This window comes from Mytilus edulis, chromosome 11 (genome assembly GCF_963676685.1).
Source record: "Mytilus edulis chromosome 11, xbMytEdul2.2, whole genome shotgun sequence".
NCBI classification, from domain to species: domain Eukaryota; kingdom Metazoa; phylum Mollusca; class Bivalvia; order Mytilida; family Mytilidae; genus Mytilus; species Mytilus edulis.
In genome coordinates, this window is record NC_092354.1 from 3,485,298 (window position 1) to 3,501,706 (window position 16,409).

A 16,409-nucleotide genomic window follows, 5' to 3' on the forward strand; every position below is an offset into this window, starting at 1 on the left:
AAACAGACAAATTTGATATTATAAAATAGGGGTGAAATATACACAACCACATTCAAATTCATAAACTGACATCGCCATGGCTAAAAAAGAAAAAGACAAACAGACAAATAAGATATTATAAAATAGGGCGAAATATACCAGAGGGACATTTAAACTAAAAAACTGGCATTGCCATGGCTAACAAAGAAAAACACAAACAGACAAATATGATATTATAAAATAGGGGCCAAATATACCAGAGGCACATTCAAACTCATAAACTGACATTGCCATAGATACGACATATTCCGTTATCATCTGTTAAATGAATATTTCATAACAGTCAACCAACTCGTGATGGTGTCCGTAAAAATTACTTTCAACTTCACCCTTTGGAACTATTGGTTTAATTTAGCAGGAATTTCATTTAAATCTGTGTATAAAACTTGTTGTATCTTTTGACAAATATTTAAAAAATGGGGACCAATGAATAGTTTGTAACACTAGTTAGGCATCAATATGGGCACTTATACCATTTTGGAATTGTGTTTCATTTGTGGTCAAAATGCATTGATCCTGCAACAAAATTGAAAATAAAAACATGGAATGCGTTTAAGAGACAACTACCTGACCAAAATGCAGAAAACAATCAAAGGCCACCAACACATAAAAAAAATCTCGCAACGGGAGTTGTGCATCAGCTGGTCCCTAAACAATAATGTATGTTAGTTTAGTGAAACTAAATGTCACACTAACCACGTCTACATTCACCTTCTATAAAAAGCCTAGCATACGAGTTTCAGTTTAAATATATAAAAACTACACATTGTCTCAAAACATAATTGTGTTGGTAATCAACTACACGTTGTCTCAAAACATAATTGTGTTGGTAAACAACTACACATTGTCTCAAAACATAATTGTGTTGATAATCAACTCATAACGATATAGAACTACTTGCATTCTCAAAGTTTTTTAGCATTGTTCAAATATATTTTATATTTTGAAACCATGTAGTTCTATAGCTATACCGATACCTTTATACTTAATAAATATCAGTTTCAGTTTAAATTGAAAAAAAATCTATTATATTTAAGTTGCATAGAATTTTGATGAAGTAAACTTAAGAAAGAGAACAGAAACGAAAAAATCTGCATTGTTTCCATTTGTAAGAAGCATAACTCTATAACGGTAAAAGGGAAGGCACCAAAATTCAAACTTGATTTTTGTTTAGTGGTAATAAGCATTTTGTATAGAATTCATAAAGTTTGGTTGAGGCAGGGACTTTCTATACTAACGGGACTAGTCACTTATAACGATATCTGTACACATTATCAGACTGATCTCTACAAACTACAAATAAACTATATGTTCAAATTTAACAAAAAATCGCTTTTATGAAATTTTATGCATTTTGTCATTGCAAACTGCTTTTCATGTTTTTCAAAAGATTTCTCGTCTTTTGAATATTGATCTTTAAACTTTGAGGAATTTGTTCGTTGAATTTTCAGTGGCCGCCATCTTGTGTGGTATGGTAAACATTTGGGGTGTTCTTCAAAACGACACGTCTACTTTAGTACTTTATCATTCTGTCAAAATCTTATATTTTTTGTCATCTTAAATCGCTATTAATCAGATTTTATATATACAACTAATAATAATTATACAATTACAATGTACTGTGGAGTACGCAAATAACTACTAGCATCGTATATCAGAAATACGAAACTAAGTTTATTGTTGGTTGGTAGCTTTAAACAGGCGGCTGAGTAATCAGTTAAAATCAATAGAGACGAGTCCTGTTAGTATAGAAAGTCCCTGGTTCAGGCAAACTTAAGTAAGAAAATGGAAACAAAAAATTCAGCAATTTACCCATTTATAAATTAAAGGGACATAACTCTAGTATAATAAAAGTGACGCCACACAATTCAAATTTGATCTAAGTATCTAAGTAAACTCCTCGGTTGCCTGCTGCTGTACATCACCAATTAAAAAACAACATTTTTATTCAGAATTCTGTTAAAAAATTGCATGCATTTCACAATTATTAACACTGTGGATAAAAAAAATATTAATCTTTTTACTAATATATTACATAAAAGTTCTCACATACCAACATAAATATTAGTAGAGGATATTATAACGCTGCCTCCCTGGTGTTAGTGTCGGACACTAGAGATAACAGGTTACAAATAAAAGGGATTTCTTTAACTGGTATGGTTTATATTACTATAAGATGTATGGCCCGACGTCTAATTGGAATACCGTCGAACCAACACACTTTACAGCTTCGTTAACCTAGACTCTAGAGGTCTATCAAATGTTATATAATTATTATTTATAAATAAAAGACAAAGCATATAAAAGTTGTGATAATTTATTTAACAATCTTAAAATGTCAGAGAGATGATGGCTGTGAAGGCTCTAGCTGTTACTGGTTTGGTTGGGTTCCTGGTATGGTTGGTCTAACTAATTAGATATATATATACACACATATATATATAACAATCCAGAGTATAACCACTCTGTAGATTCAGTCGACTAGTTTTACATGTTTAAAAGCTACCATTAGCATATAGCTCATGCAGGCTTACAAAGGGTCTCAATAAAAGAACACCTATAAAATTATGTAGCCTTAATTCAACAACATCTATTTAAAATAACCATCTGTATATAAATACTATTGGTTAGTATTGTCACCAAGACATATATTACTTTGATAATTAAAACTATAGGTATAATTTACCCTCTACATATATTGTCACCAACTATTACCACCCAAACTGAGTCACCGAGATTTACTCCAAACTTCTCCCAAATTCGTCTCCTTAATTTCCTCCAAAAGTCTCCCTAATTGTCTCCTTAATTTCCTCCAAAAGTCTCCCAAATTAGTCTCCTTAATTTACTCCCACAATCTCCCTAATGTATCTCCTTAATTTCCTCCTAAAGTCTCCCAAATCAGTCTCCTTAATTTACTCCCACAATCTCCCTAATGTATCTCCTTAATTTCCTCCTAAAGTCTCCCCATTTCGTCTCCTAATTTCCTCCTAAATTCTCCGAGATTTCAAGTTTGGTGTTTCATAACATTCAATTCCAAACCACAACAATTACTGCTTTCCGTAGTTGATCATTTTAGTTTTATAAGAATGTCGGCCAATCACAGACTCTCTTACAAAAGTCGGACCAATCAGCAACCATCTCTCTAATTTGGGAAATTCCCAAAAATGGCAATTCAAAATGTAAACACTGGACATTTTATGTAAATAAAGATGTTTTCCAGCTTAAAATCATTAAGAACTAACATATGTATTCATCATGAAGGTTATTACACCAACAGGATAACTTAGGAACACATGAAAAAGGTTAATATCTCAAATATACAACAGAACTAAAGGTACCGGCACTCCGGGAACAAACTTGTCACCGCGAGTAAATTCCACTCATAACATCACTTGAAACACAATACAATTAAATCAATTTTAGTGTAATCAGCGTATCGAATACACTCATATGCAAAGCATATCATCTCACAGACATCTCCGTATTATTATTTGTACTTAATAACACAGCATATTCAAAAAGGGGGATTGACGGCATTACAATATTATCAAACAGTCTGTCACGCTCTAATAAAAGGTAGTTTAACACTTTTTAGATATTGGAACATTTTTACCTGCAATATATATATTCACTACACAATGAAAATACATACGCACCTGTGATAAAAGATCTCATAACTTCCACCATAAGAAGAGGGTTGATCATTACATTATCTCTCAGCTGGGGGGTATCGAAATAAACAATCTTTCCCAAAGAATGATGAAAATGTAGAAAATCAGTCAACTGCTCAGGGGACAGGACAGACACCTCGCTGATAGCATTTAATTCTTTAACTTCAGCCAATGACATTATTTGTTTTCCTTCTGCCACTAGTTCAGCGATCTCTAGCTCTAGTGGAACACAAGCATTGGGCATTCTTTCACCCCAGCATGGGTGGTCGAATGTAAGTTCTGTTATTGTTTTCTTCAGAACTTCTATTTCTGGGTCGGCTTGATCTTTGGCATTGACAAATATTAGAGGTCTAAGGACCAGATGATGTTTTCCCTCGTGGTCTTTAAACAACTCCTCAATTCCTCTGTAAAGCTCTTCACGTCTGGTCTCAATATTCTCCTGTTAAAGATAAAAAGTTGACAGAATAATACACTGTAAAGATACTGTATCGCACACCTGGTGATTTAAATGCATCTTCAATGGTGGAATAACAACAACAACAACAATACTTTATTTTAAGAGAGTTCTTTGTCTAATACGTTCTCCTATTTATTTGTATTGTAGTCCTGTAATATTATGTTGTCATTTCAATGTTATATTTAACATTGCCATTAAAGTGCGAGGTTTGGGATGCCACAAAACCAGGTTCAACCCACCATGCTTTCCTTTAAAAATGTCCTGTACCAAGTCAGGAATATGGCCATTGTTATATTATAGTTCGTTTCTGTGTGTGTTACAATTTAACGTTGCGTCGTTTGTTTTCTCTTATTTTTGAGTAAACTGACATTGCGATTAAACGTGTCACGGTACTTGTCTATCCAAAAATCTTGTATTTGGTTTTGATGTTATATTTGTTATTCTCGTGGGATTTTGTCTGATGCTTGGTCCGTTTCTGTTTGTGTTACATTGTAGTGTTGTGTCGTTGTTCTCCTCATATTTATGCGTTTCCCTCAGTTTTAGTTTGTTACCCCGATTTTGTTTTTTGTCCACGGATTTATGAGTTTGAACAGCGGTATACTACTGTTGCCTTTATTTACACAATTAGCTAATCTTCCCTGAGGCCTTCATCATGAAAAATCAAACAAAATGCAAACATATACATTGCATACATTAGTATAAAAAGTCAAGTATGATAATAATGTTCAATACAACTTGATAAAATGTGATGAAAAAATAAACATGATGACATAATCATGATAATCAGTTTTTAATATTATTTATACAGCTAGGTTGATTTCAATAAATGATCTGTTATAAATGTTGTATTTGAAGAATTAACATTTGCAATATTTCTTCACGGTATTGGCAAAGTATTCCACATGAACGGTCTAGAATACATAAAATTTTTTTTGAACAATTCTGTTTTTGGTTTAGGAAGTATGATGTTTCCTTGAACAGCATTTCTCAAGGGATATGTATTTCTGTCTGAAACATAATGATACTTGTCAGTTAGATATGATGGGGCATCATTTTTAATGCACTTAAATGTCATCACAAACTTGTGATATTTTATTCTCTGTTCAAATGTCAACCAGTTTAAGTGTTTGAAAAAAGGGCGAAGAAGGAGCGAAAGGGTCGGTTTCTAGTATTAATCTAGCAGCTCTCTTTTGTAATTTTAATATCCTTTTTAAATCCTCACTGCTACAACTACTCCACACTAAACAACAATAATCAATTAGTGGCAAGATAAAACCATTATAGAATAATTTTCTGCATTTTAGATTAAGAAATTTTTTAATCTTTAATAGTAGATATAGTCTAGAGGATATTTTTGAGCAGATCACATCAATTTGGTTTGTCCATGTGAGGGAAGGGTCAATTTAAAAGCCTAAAAGACTTTCGCATGTGGAAGATTGTATCACTTGATTGTTAATAGTTAAACAACTCTCATTGTAATGTGGCTTTGCTCTTTGCTTCGTTCCAATGATAATATTTTTTGTTTTATTTTTATTGATGAACATATTGTCATCATTGCACCATTCCTCAACACCATGTAAATCTTTTTGTACCTTTGACTGTAGAGTTTGATAACAATTACCAGACAGATGTAAAGTTGAATCATCGGCATATAACAGTGAAACAATTTTTCATATACAAAGGAAGGTCGTTTATGTATAATATAAACAGAAGGGGGCCTAATATGGAGCCTTGGGGGACACCATACTTGATATACAGTTTTTCAAAATGAGCATTACCAATTTGTACTTGTTGAGTTCTTTCATTTAAATATGATTTTAAAAAAGAAACAGCAGTATCATCAAATCCATAAATTTCAAATTTTTTACAGAGAATATCATGATCTACTACATCAAAAGCTTTCTTAAAATCCGACAGGACTGTTAAGTTGACATCACCATCATTCATAACTCGTTCTTCAATTAGATTTAACTCAAATTTTCAAGTGACATACATCTTCTCTCAAAGGTAAATTTTACACTTTTAACCTAGATCTTATACTTTCAAAGATAACAGATTGAAACTGTTATCAGTTGTTAAATCTTACATTCCAAAGGGGAATACAATGAAAAGGGTATTTTGAAAGAAAAACTTGCTATTATTATTTTTGTTTGGTAATTCACTTTACCTACCTAGTAAAGAAACACAAGTCCAGGGGTTTAGAAATTTTGTTATAGCTCACTTGCCCAGGGCTAATTGGTAGCAGAGTTTTACTAGCCCTGTTGGAAGAACTACTAGCCCAACAAAACTGACCTGCTAGCCCTAGTATGCCCAACAATGATTTCTATAAAGTTAACAATTTGTATCCATTGTACAGTAGATTTTTGCAAACATGATACTCAAAACTTATGTAGCAAAAAATATTCCTTTAGCATATATATTCAATTAATCGATAATTGAATATTCACTGAATATTCTGATCTAATGAGTTGACCAAATCTGGAGATGATACAAGTCTTTGACCACTGCTATATAATACATGGCTATGTTAAAGGATTGTTTTTTTTTTTTTATCAGATACAATAACATCATCATGTTTTTGTAAAAGAATTATCAGCTGGTTAATTACGTAATACTCATATTTGTTTTTAGTTTTAAAATTATATATTATTAAAATTAATTAAAAGACCTCACATATGTATGTGAATAAATTCATCATCCATAGTTTAGGTCTTTTATAATTGTTTTATTAACCAAGTACAGTAATGTCCATATTTACATTTATCACAGGTAGGCTATTTGTAGGCTATAAATAGATTACAACCTGAACACAGTCTCTAAACTGAAACTGTATTCGTTATAAATTTTATTTCTTCAAATCGAATTCATTTGAATATCAATGAAGATAATCATGATTGATGAAATATTATTGCATCAAGGTTAAGTTTTCTGAAGACTGTTAATGTTTAGTTCATGGTTCGGGAAGCTTCTTTGCATTATGTAAACAAAAACAAAATGGCATCCATAACATGTGCACATGTTTCAAATTTATATCTGACAAAAGTCAGGTTTCTGCTGTCAAAAGGGATTCACATTTATATTGCAATAAGTTAACCAGAAGGAGGTGCAATACCACCCCTTGTATTGACACATTGATATTGAAAGAACGGGATCCACCCAGAGTTATTTGTTCTATTTTAAAACTTGTACAAAATCAGTTCAAATTCTTGGAATCTGATTGGCTAGAATAGAAAAGTGATGAGGGGATTTTGTTCATTCTATTTCAGAAACGCCAAGAATATTTTGTTACTAGTCCGTCGGGCATAAGGTTTTGGTTGCCCGAGGTCTAAATGTTGTAGTCCCGGGCGTCGGGCTAGTGGATTTCTTAACCCCTGCTTCAAGTAAACAAAATAAGTCACAATTAATAAGTTGGCAATAAATCTAAAACATGTCAAGAGGGTATTTGCATGAACATAAGGATATTGTTTAATTTCAATTTTTTGTTGATAAAAATTGAACTTATTTTAAAACAAATCATGAATCGTCCTCATGCATTCCCTGTCACAATCTTTTATTTCACAAACTCATCAACATTTGTATTACGTTTTGGAATTTCAAATATGTTGGCCTCTAACATCACTGAAGAGACATTTATTGTTAAGATGTGCATCTGGTGCAGTACCACTAAATTCTAAACTTTCATATTGCCAACATATTTGTTGAAATAAAACTCACTTAAAAAGAAAATTCAAACTTTAATATTTAAACTGAGCAACTGTTTAAACTCAATAGACCATGACCGAGAGTAACACGGCAAAGAAAATACAAACTTTAACATTTAAACTGAGCAATTGTTATAGTCAATAGACCATGACCGAGAGTAACACGGCAAAGAAAATACAAATTTTTACATTTAAACTGAGCAATTGTTATATTCAATAGACCATGACCGAGAGTAACACGGCAAAAGAAATACAAACTTTAACATTTAAACTGAGCAACTGTTTCAACTCAATAGACCATGCCCGAGAGTAACACGGCAAACAAAATACAAACTTTAACATTTAAACTGAGCAATTGTTATAGTCAATAGACCATGACCGAGAGTAACACGGCAAAGAAAATACAAACTTTAACATTTAAACTGAGCAACTGTTTAAACTCAATAGACCATGCCCGAGAGTAACACGGCAAACAAAATACAAACTTTAACATTTAAACTGAGCAATTGTTATAGTCAATAGACCATGACCGAGAGTAACAAGGCAAAGAAAATACAAACTTTTACATTTAAACTGACCAATTGTTATATTCAATAGACCATGCCCGAGAGTAACACGGCAAAGAAAATACAAACTTTTACATTTAAACTGAGCAACTGTTTAAACTCAATAGACCATGCCCGAGAGTAACACGGCAAACAAAATACAAACTTTAACATTTAAACTGAGCAATTGTTATAGTCAATAGACCATGACCGAGAGTAACACGGCAAAGAAAATACAAATTTTTACATTTAAACTGAGCAATTGTTATATTCAATAGACCATGACCGAGAGTAACACGGCAAAGAAAATACAAACTTTAACATTTAAACTGAGCAATTGTTATATTCAATAGAACATGCCCGAGAGTAACACGGCAAACAAAATACAAACTTTAACATTTAAACTGAGCAATTGTTATAGTCAATAGACCATGACCGAGAGTAACACAGCAAAGAAAATACAAACTTTTACATTTAAACTGAGCAATTGTTATATTCAATAGACCATGACCGAGAGTAACACGGCAAAGAAAATACAAACTTTAACATTTAAACTGAGCAACTGTTTAAACTCAATAGACCATGCCCGAGAGTAACACGGCAAACAAAATACAAACTTTAACATTTAAACTGAGCAATTGTTATAGTCAATAGACTATGACCGAGAGTAACACGGCAAAGAAAATACAAACTTTAACATTTAAACTGAGCAACTGTTTAAACTCAATAGACCATGCCCGAGAGTAACACGGCAAACAAAATACAAACTTTAACATTTAAACTGAGCAATTGTTATAGTCAATAGACCGTGACCGAGAGTAACACGGCAAAGAAAATACAAACTTAAAAGTCTTTAACATTTAAACTGAGCAATTGTTTAAACTCAATAGACCATGCCCGAGAGTAACACGGCAAAGAAAACACAAACTTTAACATTTAAACTGAGCAATTGTTATATTCAATAAACCATGCCCGAGAGTAACGCGGCAAACAAAACACAAACTTTAACATTTAAACTGAGCAATTGTTATATTCAATAAACCATGCCCGAGAGTAACACGGCAAACAAAATACAAACTTTAACATTTAAACTGAGCAACTGTTTAAACTCAATAGACCATGCCCGAGAGTAATACGGCAAACAAAATACAAACTTTAACATTTAAACTGAGCAACTGTTTAAACTCAATAGACCATGCCCGAGAGTAACACGGCAAACAAAATGCAAACTTTAACATTTAAACTGAGCAATTGTTATAGTCAATAGACCATGACCGAGAGTAACACGGCAAAGAAAATACAAACTTAAAAGTCTTTAACATTTAAACTGAGAAATTGTTTAAACTCAATAGACCATGCCCGAGAGTAACACGGCAAAGAAAACACAAACTTTAACATTTAAACTGAGCAATTGTTATATTCAATAAACCATGCCCGAGAGTAACACGGCAAACAAAACACAAACGTTAACATTTAAACTGAGCAATTGTTATATTCAATAAACCATGCCCGAGAGTAACACGGCAAAGAAAATACAAACTTTAACATTTAAACTGAGCAATTGTTATATTCAATAAACCATGCCCGAGAGTAACACGGCAAAGAAAATACAAACTTTTACATTTAAACTGAGCAACTGTTTAAACTCAATAGACTATGACCGAGAGTGACACGGCAAAGAATCTCCATGACAATGAGATATATCAAATTGAATATTAATACAAATGCTAACCAATATCATTTTCTTATCTATAAGTGTTTCTTCATATATTCTACTCAAGTTATAGGCCCTGTAATCTGATCTTAAGTCTATTACCCACAATTTAATTAGAATCTTGTTCTTTCGAAAGTGCAGCTTTATACGAAGTTTGGTCAAGTTAAGACATATGGGCATATTATCATTATGTAAGCAGTTTTTACACATTATTCAAGTGTTTCAAATGGCAATGACTTACTACTATATTTCTAACATAAGATCACTCACCATTGGTACTTTGTCCTTGTGAGTGGCAACAAACAAGATTTTTGGTATGCCTGCATATACAACCTTACAATAGGTCAGGATGGAATTGACCCAATATTGCAAGAATACTACAAAATAAAATCAAAATCTGTCATAAAAAAAGTATAAACTAGAGGCTCTGAAGAGCCTGTGTCTCTCACCTTGGTCTATGTGAATATTAAACAAAGGAAGCAGATGGAATACAAATTCATGACCAAATTTAACAAGTAATTCCATTCCCCTACTTACTTTTTTAGGCATAAAATATAAGAAAATAAATCTGGATGGTGTATGAAGAAAAAATTCATCAAAACTACAATTTTTAGTCTTTGGGTATATATTTTGAGAAATCAGTATGTAAACATTCTAACATTAAATATGTTTTTTGGTTTACTCATTATAAAACAATCTGACTTTCTATAGGAAAACATTTTTTCAACATTGCTTAATGACTAGGCCGTGAATTTGACAATACATTGATTAACTTACTTTTACAACAAATAAACACATTTTGACACAAGTAAGGAAAACATTTGTTTTGCTGCTATTTAATACAAAGTTTTAACAAAAATAGAATTAAGGAATAACAACAATAGTGCACACACTGAAATTTCTCGCCTTCTTTACTAACCATTTATATTATGTTGATAGTTCTAAATATAAAGTTTTACTACAACTATCACAAAAACTTAGCATGATCCAAGAAAATGAGGTCAAGGTCAGATAAACTAAACAGAAATACATGTACTCCTAACAATCATTCAATTCACTAAATGTAGTTGACCAGTCTGTCTGCAAAGGACTCATCAGTGACGCTTGAATCCAAAAAAGTTAAAAAGGCCAAATAAAGTACGAGGTTGAAGAGCATTGAGGACCAAAATTCCTGAAAGTTTTGCCAAATACACCCATGGTAATCTATTCCTGAGGTAGAAAAGCCTTAGTATTTCAAAAATTCAAAAGTTTTGTTAACAGTTTATTTATAGATATGACCAAGAAAACTTAACATTGACCAATGAACCATGAAAAGGAGGTCAAGGTCAGATGAACCATGCCAGGCAGACATGTACATCGTACAATCAATCTATGCGTTAAATATATTCGAACTATTGCTTATAGTATCTAAGAAACAAACTTAACCATGAAAACTTAACATTGATCAATGATCCATGAAAATAAGGTCAAGGTCAGATGATACATCGAGACTGACATGTACATCATAAAATATTACCATACACCAAATATAGTTGACCTATTCTTGCTATAGCGCAATACTGTGCAATTGAAAATTTCTTGCTATTGCACAATACTTAATATAATAATGCACATATCCTGTTTGGTGTGTATCTCCTGCCATATCATTATTATTTGCTTTTATATATATATATATCAGAAATAAACAACTTAAAATAAAACAAGAGTGCACACGCTGAAATGTCTCGCCTTCTATACTAATCATTGATATTATGTTGATAGTCCTAGGCATAAAGCTAAGCTTTATTACAACTGTCACATAAACTGAACATTAACCAAGATAACCAAACAAAGACCAATGAACCTTGAAAATGAGGTCAAGGTCAGATGAAACATGCCAGGCAGACATGTACAGCTAACAATGCTTCTATACAACATATATAGTTGACCCATTACTTATAGTTTAAGAACTAGAGGCTCTAAAGAGCCTGTGTCGCTCACCTTGGTCTATGTGCATATTAAACAAAGGACACAAATGGATTCATGACAAAATTGTATTTTGGTGATGGTGATGTGTTTGAAGTTCTTACTTTACTGAACATTCTTGCTTCTTACAATTATATCTATAATGAACTTTGCCCATTAGTAACAGAGAAAAATATTTGGTAAAAATTTACCAAATTAATGAAAATTGTTAAAAATTGACTATAAAGGGCAATAACTCCTTAAGGGGTCAATTGACCATTTAGGTCATGTGGACTTATTTGTAGATCTTACTTTGATGAACATTATAGCTGTTTACAGTTTATCGCTATCTATAATAGTATTCAAGATAATAACCAAAAACAGCAAAATTTCTTTAAAAATTACCAATTGGAGGGCAGCAACCCAACAACCGGTTGTCCAATTCATTTGCATATTTCAGGGCAGATATATATTGACTTGATTAACAATTTAACTCTTTGTCAGATTTCCTCTAAATGATTTGGTTTCAGAGTTATAAGCCAAAAACTACATTTTACCCCTGTTCTATTTTTAGCCGTGGTGGCCATCTTGGTTGGATGGCCAGGTCATCGGACACATTTTTCAAACAAGGTAAATGTACCTCAAAGATGATTGTGGCCAACTTTGGTTTAATTTGGCCCATTAGTTTCAGAGGAGAAGAGTTTTGTAAAAGATTACTTAGATTTATGAAAAATGGTTAAAAATTGACTATAAAGGGCAATAACTCCTTAAGGGTTCAACTGACCATTTCGGTCATGTTGACTTATTTGTAAATCTAACTTTGCTGAACATTATTGCTGTTACAGTTTATCTCTATCTATAATAATATTCAAGATAATAACCAAAAACGGCAAAATTTCCTCAAAATTACCAATTCAGGGGCAGCAACCCAACAACAGGTTGACCGATTCATCTGAAAATTTCAGGGCAGATAGATCTTGACCTGATTAACATTTTAACCCAATCAGATTTCCTCTAAATGCTTTGGTTTTTGAGTTATAAGCCAAAAACTGCATTTTATCCCTATGTTCTATTTTTAGCTGTGGCGGCCATCTTGGTTGGTTGACCGGGTCACGCCACACATTTTTTAAACTAAATACCCCAAAGATGAATGTGGCCAAGTTTGGATTAATTTGCCCCAGGAGTTTCAGAGGAGAAGATTTTTGTAAAAGATTACTTAGATTTATGAAAAATGGTTAAAAATTTACTATAAAGGACAATAACTCCTAAAGGGGTCAACTGACCATTTCGGTCATGTTGACTTACTTGTAAATCTAACTTTGCCGAACATTATTGCTGTTAACAGTTTATCTCTATCTATAATAATATTCAAGATAATAACCAAAAACAGCAAAATTTCCTCAAAATGACCAATTCAGGGGCAGCAACCCAACAACAGGTTGACCGATTCATCTGAAAATTTCAGGGCAGATAGATCTTGACCTGATAAACATATTTACCCCATGTCAGATTTCCTCTAAATGCTTTGGTTTTTGAGTTATAAGCCAAAAACTGCATTTTACCCCTATGTTCTATTTTTAGCCGTGGCGGCCATCTTGGTTGGTTGACCGGGTCACGCCACACATTTTTAAAACTAGATACCCCAATGATGATTGTGGCCAAGTTTGGTTCAATTTGGCCCAGTAGTTTCAGAGGGGAAGATTTTTGTAAAAGTTAACGACGACGGACGACGGACGACGACGGACGACGGACGACGGACGACGCCGGACGACGCCGGACGCCGGACGACGCCGGACGCCGGACGCAAAGTGATGGGAAAAGCTCACTTGGCCCTTCGGGCCAGGTGAGCTAAAAATAGACCAAAACACATAAACTTAACACTGTGCAATGAACCGTGAAAATAAGGTCAGGGTCAAATAAAACCTGCGTGACTGACATAAAGATCATAAAATATTTCCATACACCAAATATAGTTGACCTATGGCATATAGTATTAGATAAAAAACCAAAACTTAAAAACTTAACTTTGACCACTGAACCATGAAAATGAAGTCAGGGTCACATGACATCTGCCCGCTAGATATGTACACCTTACAATCATTTCATACAACAAATATAGTAGACCTATTGCATATAGTATGAGAAAAACAGACCAAAACACAAAAATTTAACTATAACCACTGAACCATGAAAATGAGGTCAAGGTCAGATGACACCTGCCAGTTGGACATGTACACCTTACAGTCCTTCCATACACCGACTATACTAGCCCTATTGCTTATAGTATCTGAGATATGGACTTGACCACCAAAACTTAACCTTTTTTACTGATCCATGAAATGAGGTCAAGGTCAAGTGAAAACTGTCTGACAGACATGAGGACCTTGCAAGGTACGCACATATCAAATATAATTATCCTATTACTAATAATAAGAGAGAATTCAACATTACAAAAAATTTGAACTTGTTTTTCAAGTGGTCACTGAACCATGAAAATGAGGTCAAGGACATTGGACATGTGACTGACGGAAACTTCGTAACATGAGGCATCTATATACAAAGTATGAAGTATCCAGATCTTCCACCTTCTAAAATATAAAGCTTTTAAAACCCCAAACTGCAGTACAAATTCAGAGAGATCCATACACTTGAACACAAGTTATTGTCTGGAAACTAGAAAAAAGCTTTTTTGTGTCCTTTTTGGTCCCAACTTCCTACACATTTAGGACAATTGCCCCAAAACTCAAATTCAGCCTTCCCTTTGTGATATAGAACCTTGTAGTATAATTTCAGAAAGATCCATACACTTACACAAAAGTTATTGTCCTGAAACTAGAAAAATGTATGTTTTTTTTTTTACTTTTTGGCCGCTAATTCCAAAAATTTTGAGGCAATTACCCCCAATATCAATCCCAGCATTTCCTTTGTGATATGGTACCTTCTGGTACAATGTCAGAGAGATCCATAAACTAACACAAAAGTTATTGTCTGAAAGTTACAAAAATGCTTATTTGTGGCCCCTTTTTCCTTAAATTTTGGTACCATAACCCCCAAAATCAAACCCAACCTTCCTTTTGTGGTATTGAACCTTATGGTAATATTTCATAGAGATCCATTTCTTAAACTTAAGTTATTTTGCAAAAACCAATATGTCTTCCTACGACGACAAAAACGCCAACTTCATACCAATATATGACCGCAAAAATATAATGTTGTCTGTCAATAAATGCAACACTCTGTTCATGCTTATGATAAAATCATCAGCTCCTTTTTTGTGAGAATTTACTGATTCAAAAATCTAAAGCACTTTCCGACGTTCAAAAATTCAAAACCTGGTATCTTTGATAAATATTATTGTCTTACCTCATATCAATGTTTCAAAATGTGAGACATATGTTAAGGTTAATATTGTAGTTTGTGACAAGCTCAAAGTGGCAATGCAAATAAGTTACGTAAACATTTAGATTGGCTTAAATATTTAGACAATTCTAATTGCTTTTTGAACTATCACCTTGCTGTCATAGAAATGTATCCTGTTTTCATTATCTGAGTGTAAATAACATGCACATTACCTGCTGGCGTTGGCGTCATGTGCTGCCCTGGAAAACACATCACATCAGGGACCTGTTCATGCAAATCTTTGCTCCCATCAAATACTACAAGAAACAATGCCCGGAACGTCATGAAGGTCTGATGTGTTGTTAGAAAAACATATTGTCCACCAAAATCCCAGAAGATAAGACGTCCGACTTTCATCTTATACTTCCCACTTTTGAGGAACTTTTCCATTTTCTTTCTTATTTCTTCTTTAGTCATTCTTGTTCTCATTTTCTTTTCCATCTGTTTGACCGTGTGAGGCACGTTGGAGGATTTCGTAGATGGCAGAGATTGTGTTGCTGCAGACTGTTCTGAGGACAAAGAGGAAAGTGTAGCTTTGGCATAACGAGTTGGGCTTGTATCTGAAGCTTTGATGAACTTTTTGGTTAGTTCACTCTCCTCCTCTTCTTCCAGAGAGGTCATTAAAACCTTACTGTACACAACATCCAGGGCATTATAAGAGTCTGAAATTATATTTAATACATCAGGCAAATCAAATCAAAATCAGCTGCAGGCTGTCAAAACGAAGTGAAGAATGTAAGAAAAATCAGTAATTAAGATTAGAATGATATCTTGTCAGGTGTAACATTCACATAATGCTATTAACACATTTTAAAGAGTCATATTTTAACTGATTGATGATGACATTATTAAATATGGAAAATAATGTTAATTCATTGAATAATTTTAACATTTAAATTCAATTTCAAAATATAAAACCTTAACATCTTTCTAATAAGA

At 33.1% G+C, this 16,409-nt stretch overlaps 1 protein-coding gene across 1 annotated transcript in view; it reads right to left on the reverse strand.

Moving 5' to 3' along the window:
- LOC139495379 (uncharacterized) overlaps positions 1-16,409 on the reverse strand; it is a 51,925-nt gene that overhangs the window by 21,649 nt on the left and 13,867 nt on the right. The window contains exons 5-7 of the mRNA XM_071283686.1: positions 15,644-16,132; positions 10,398-10,504; positions 3,696-4,149 (exon numbers count right to left, since the gene is read on the reverse strand). Of these exons, the coding sequence (XP_071139787.1) occupies positions 3,696-4,149; positions 10,398-10,504; positions 15,644-16,132 (1,050 nt within the window). The remainder of the gene's footprint in view (positions 1-3,695; positions 4,150-10,397; positions 10,505-15,643; positions 16,133-16,409) is intronic.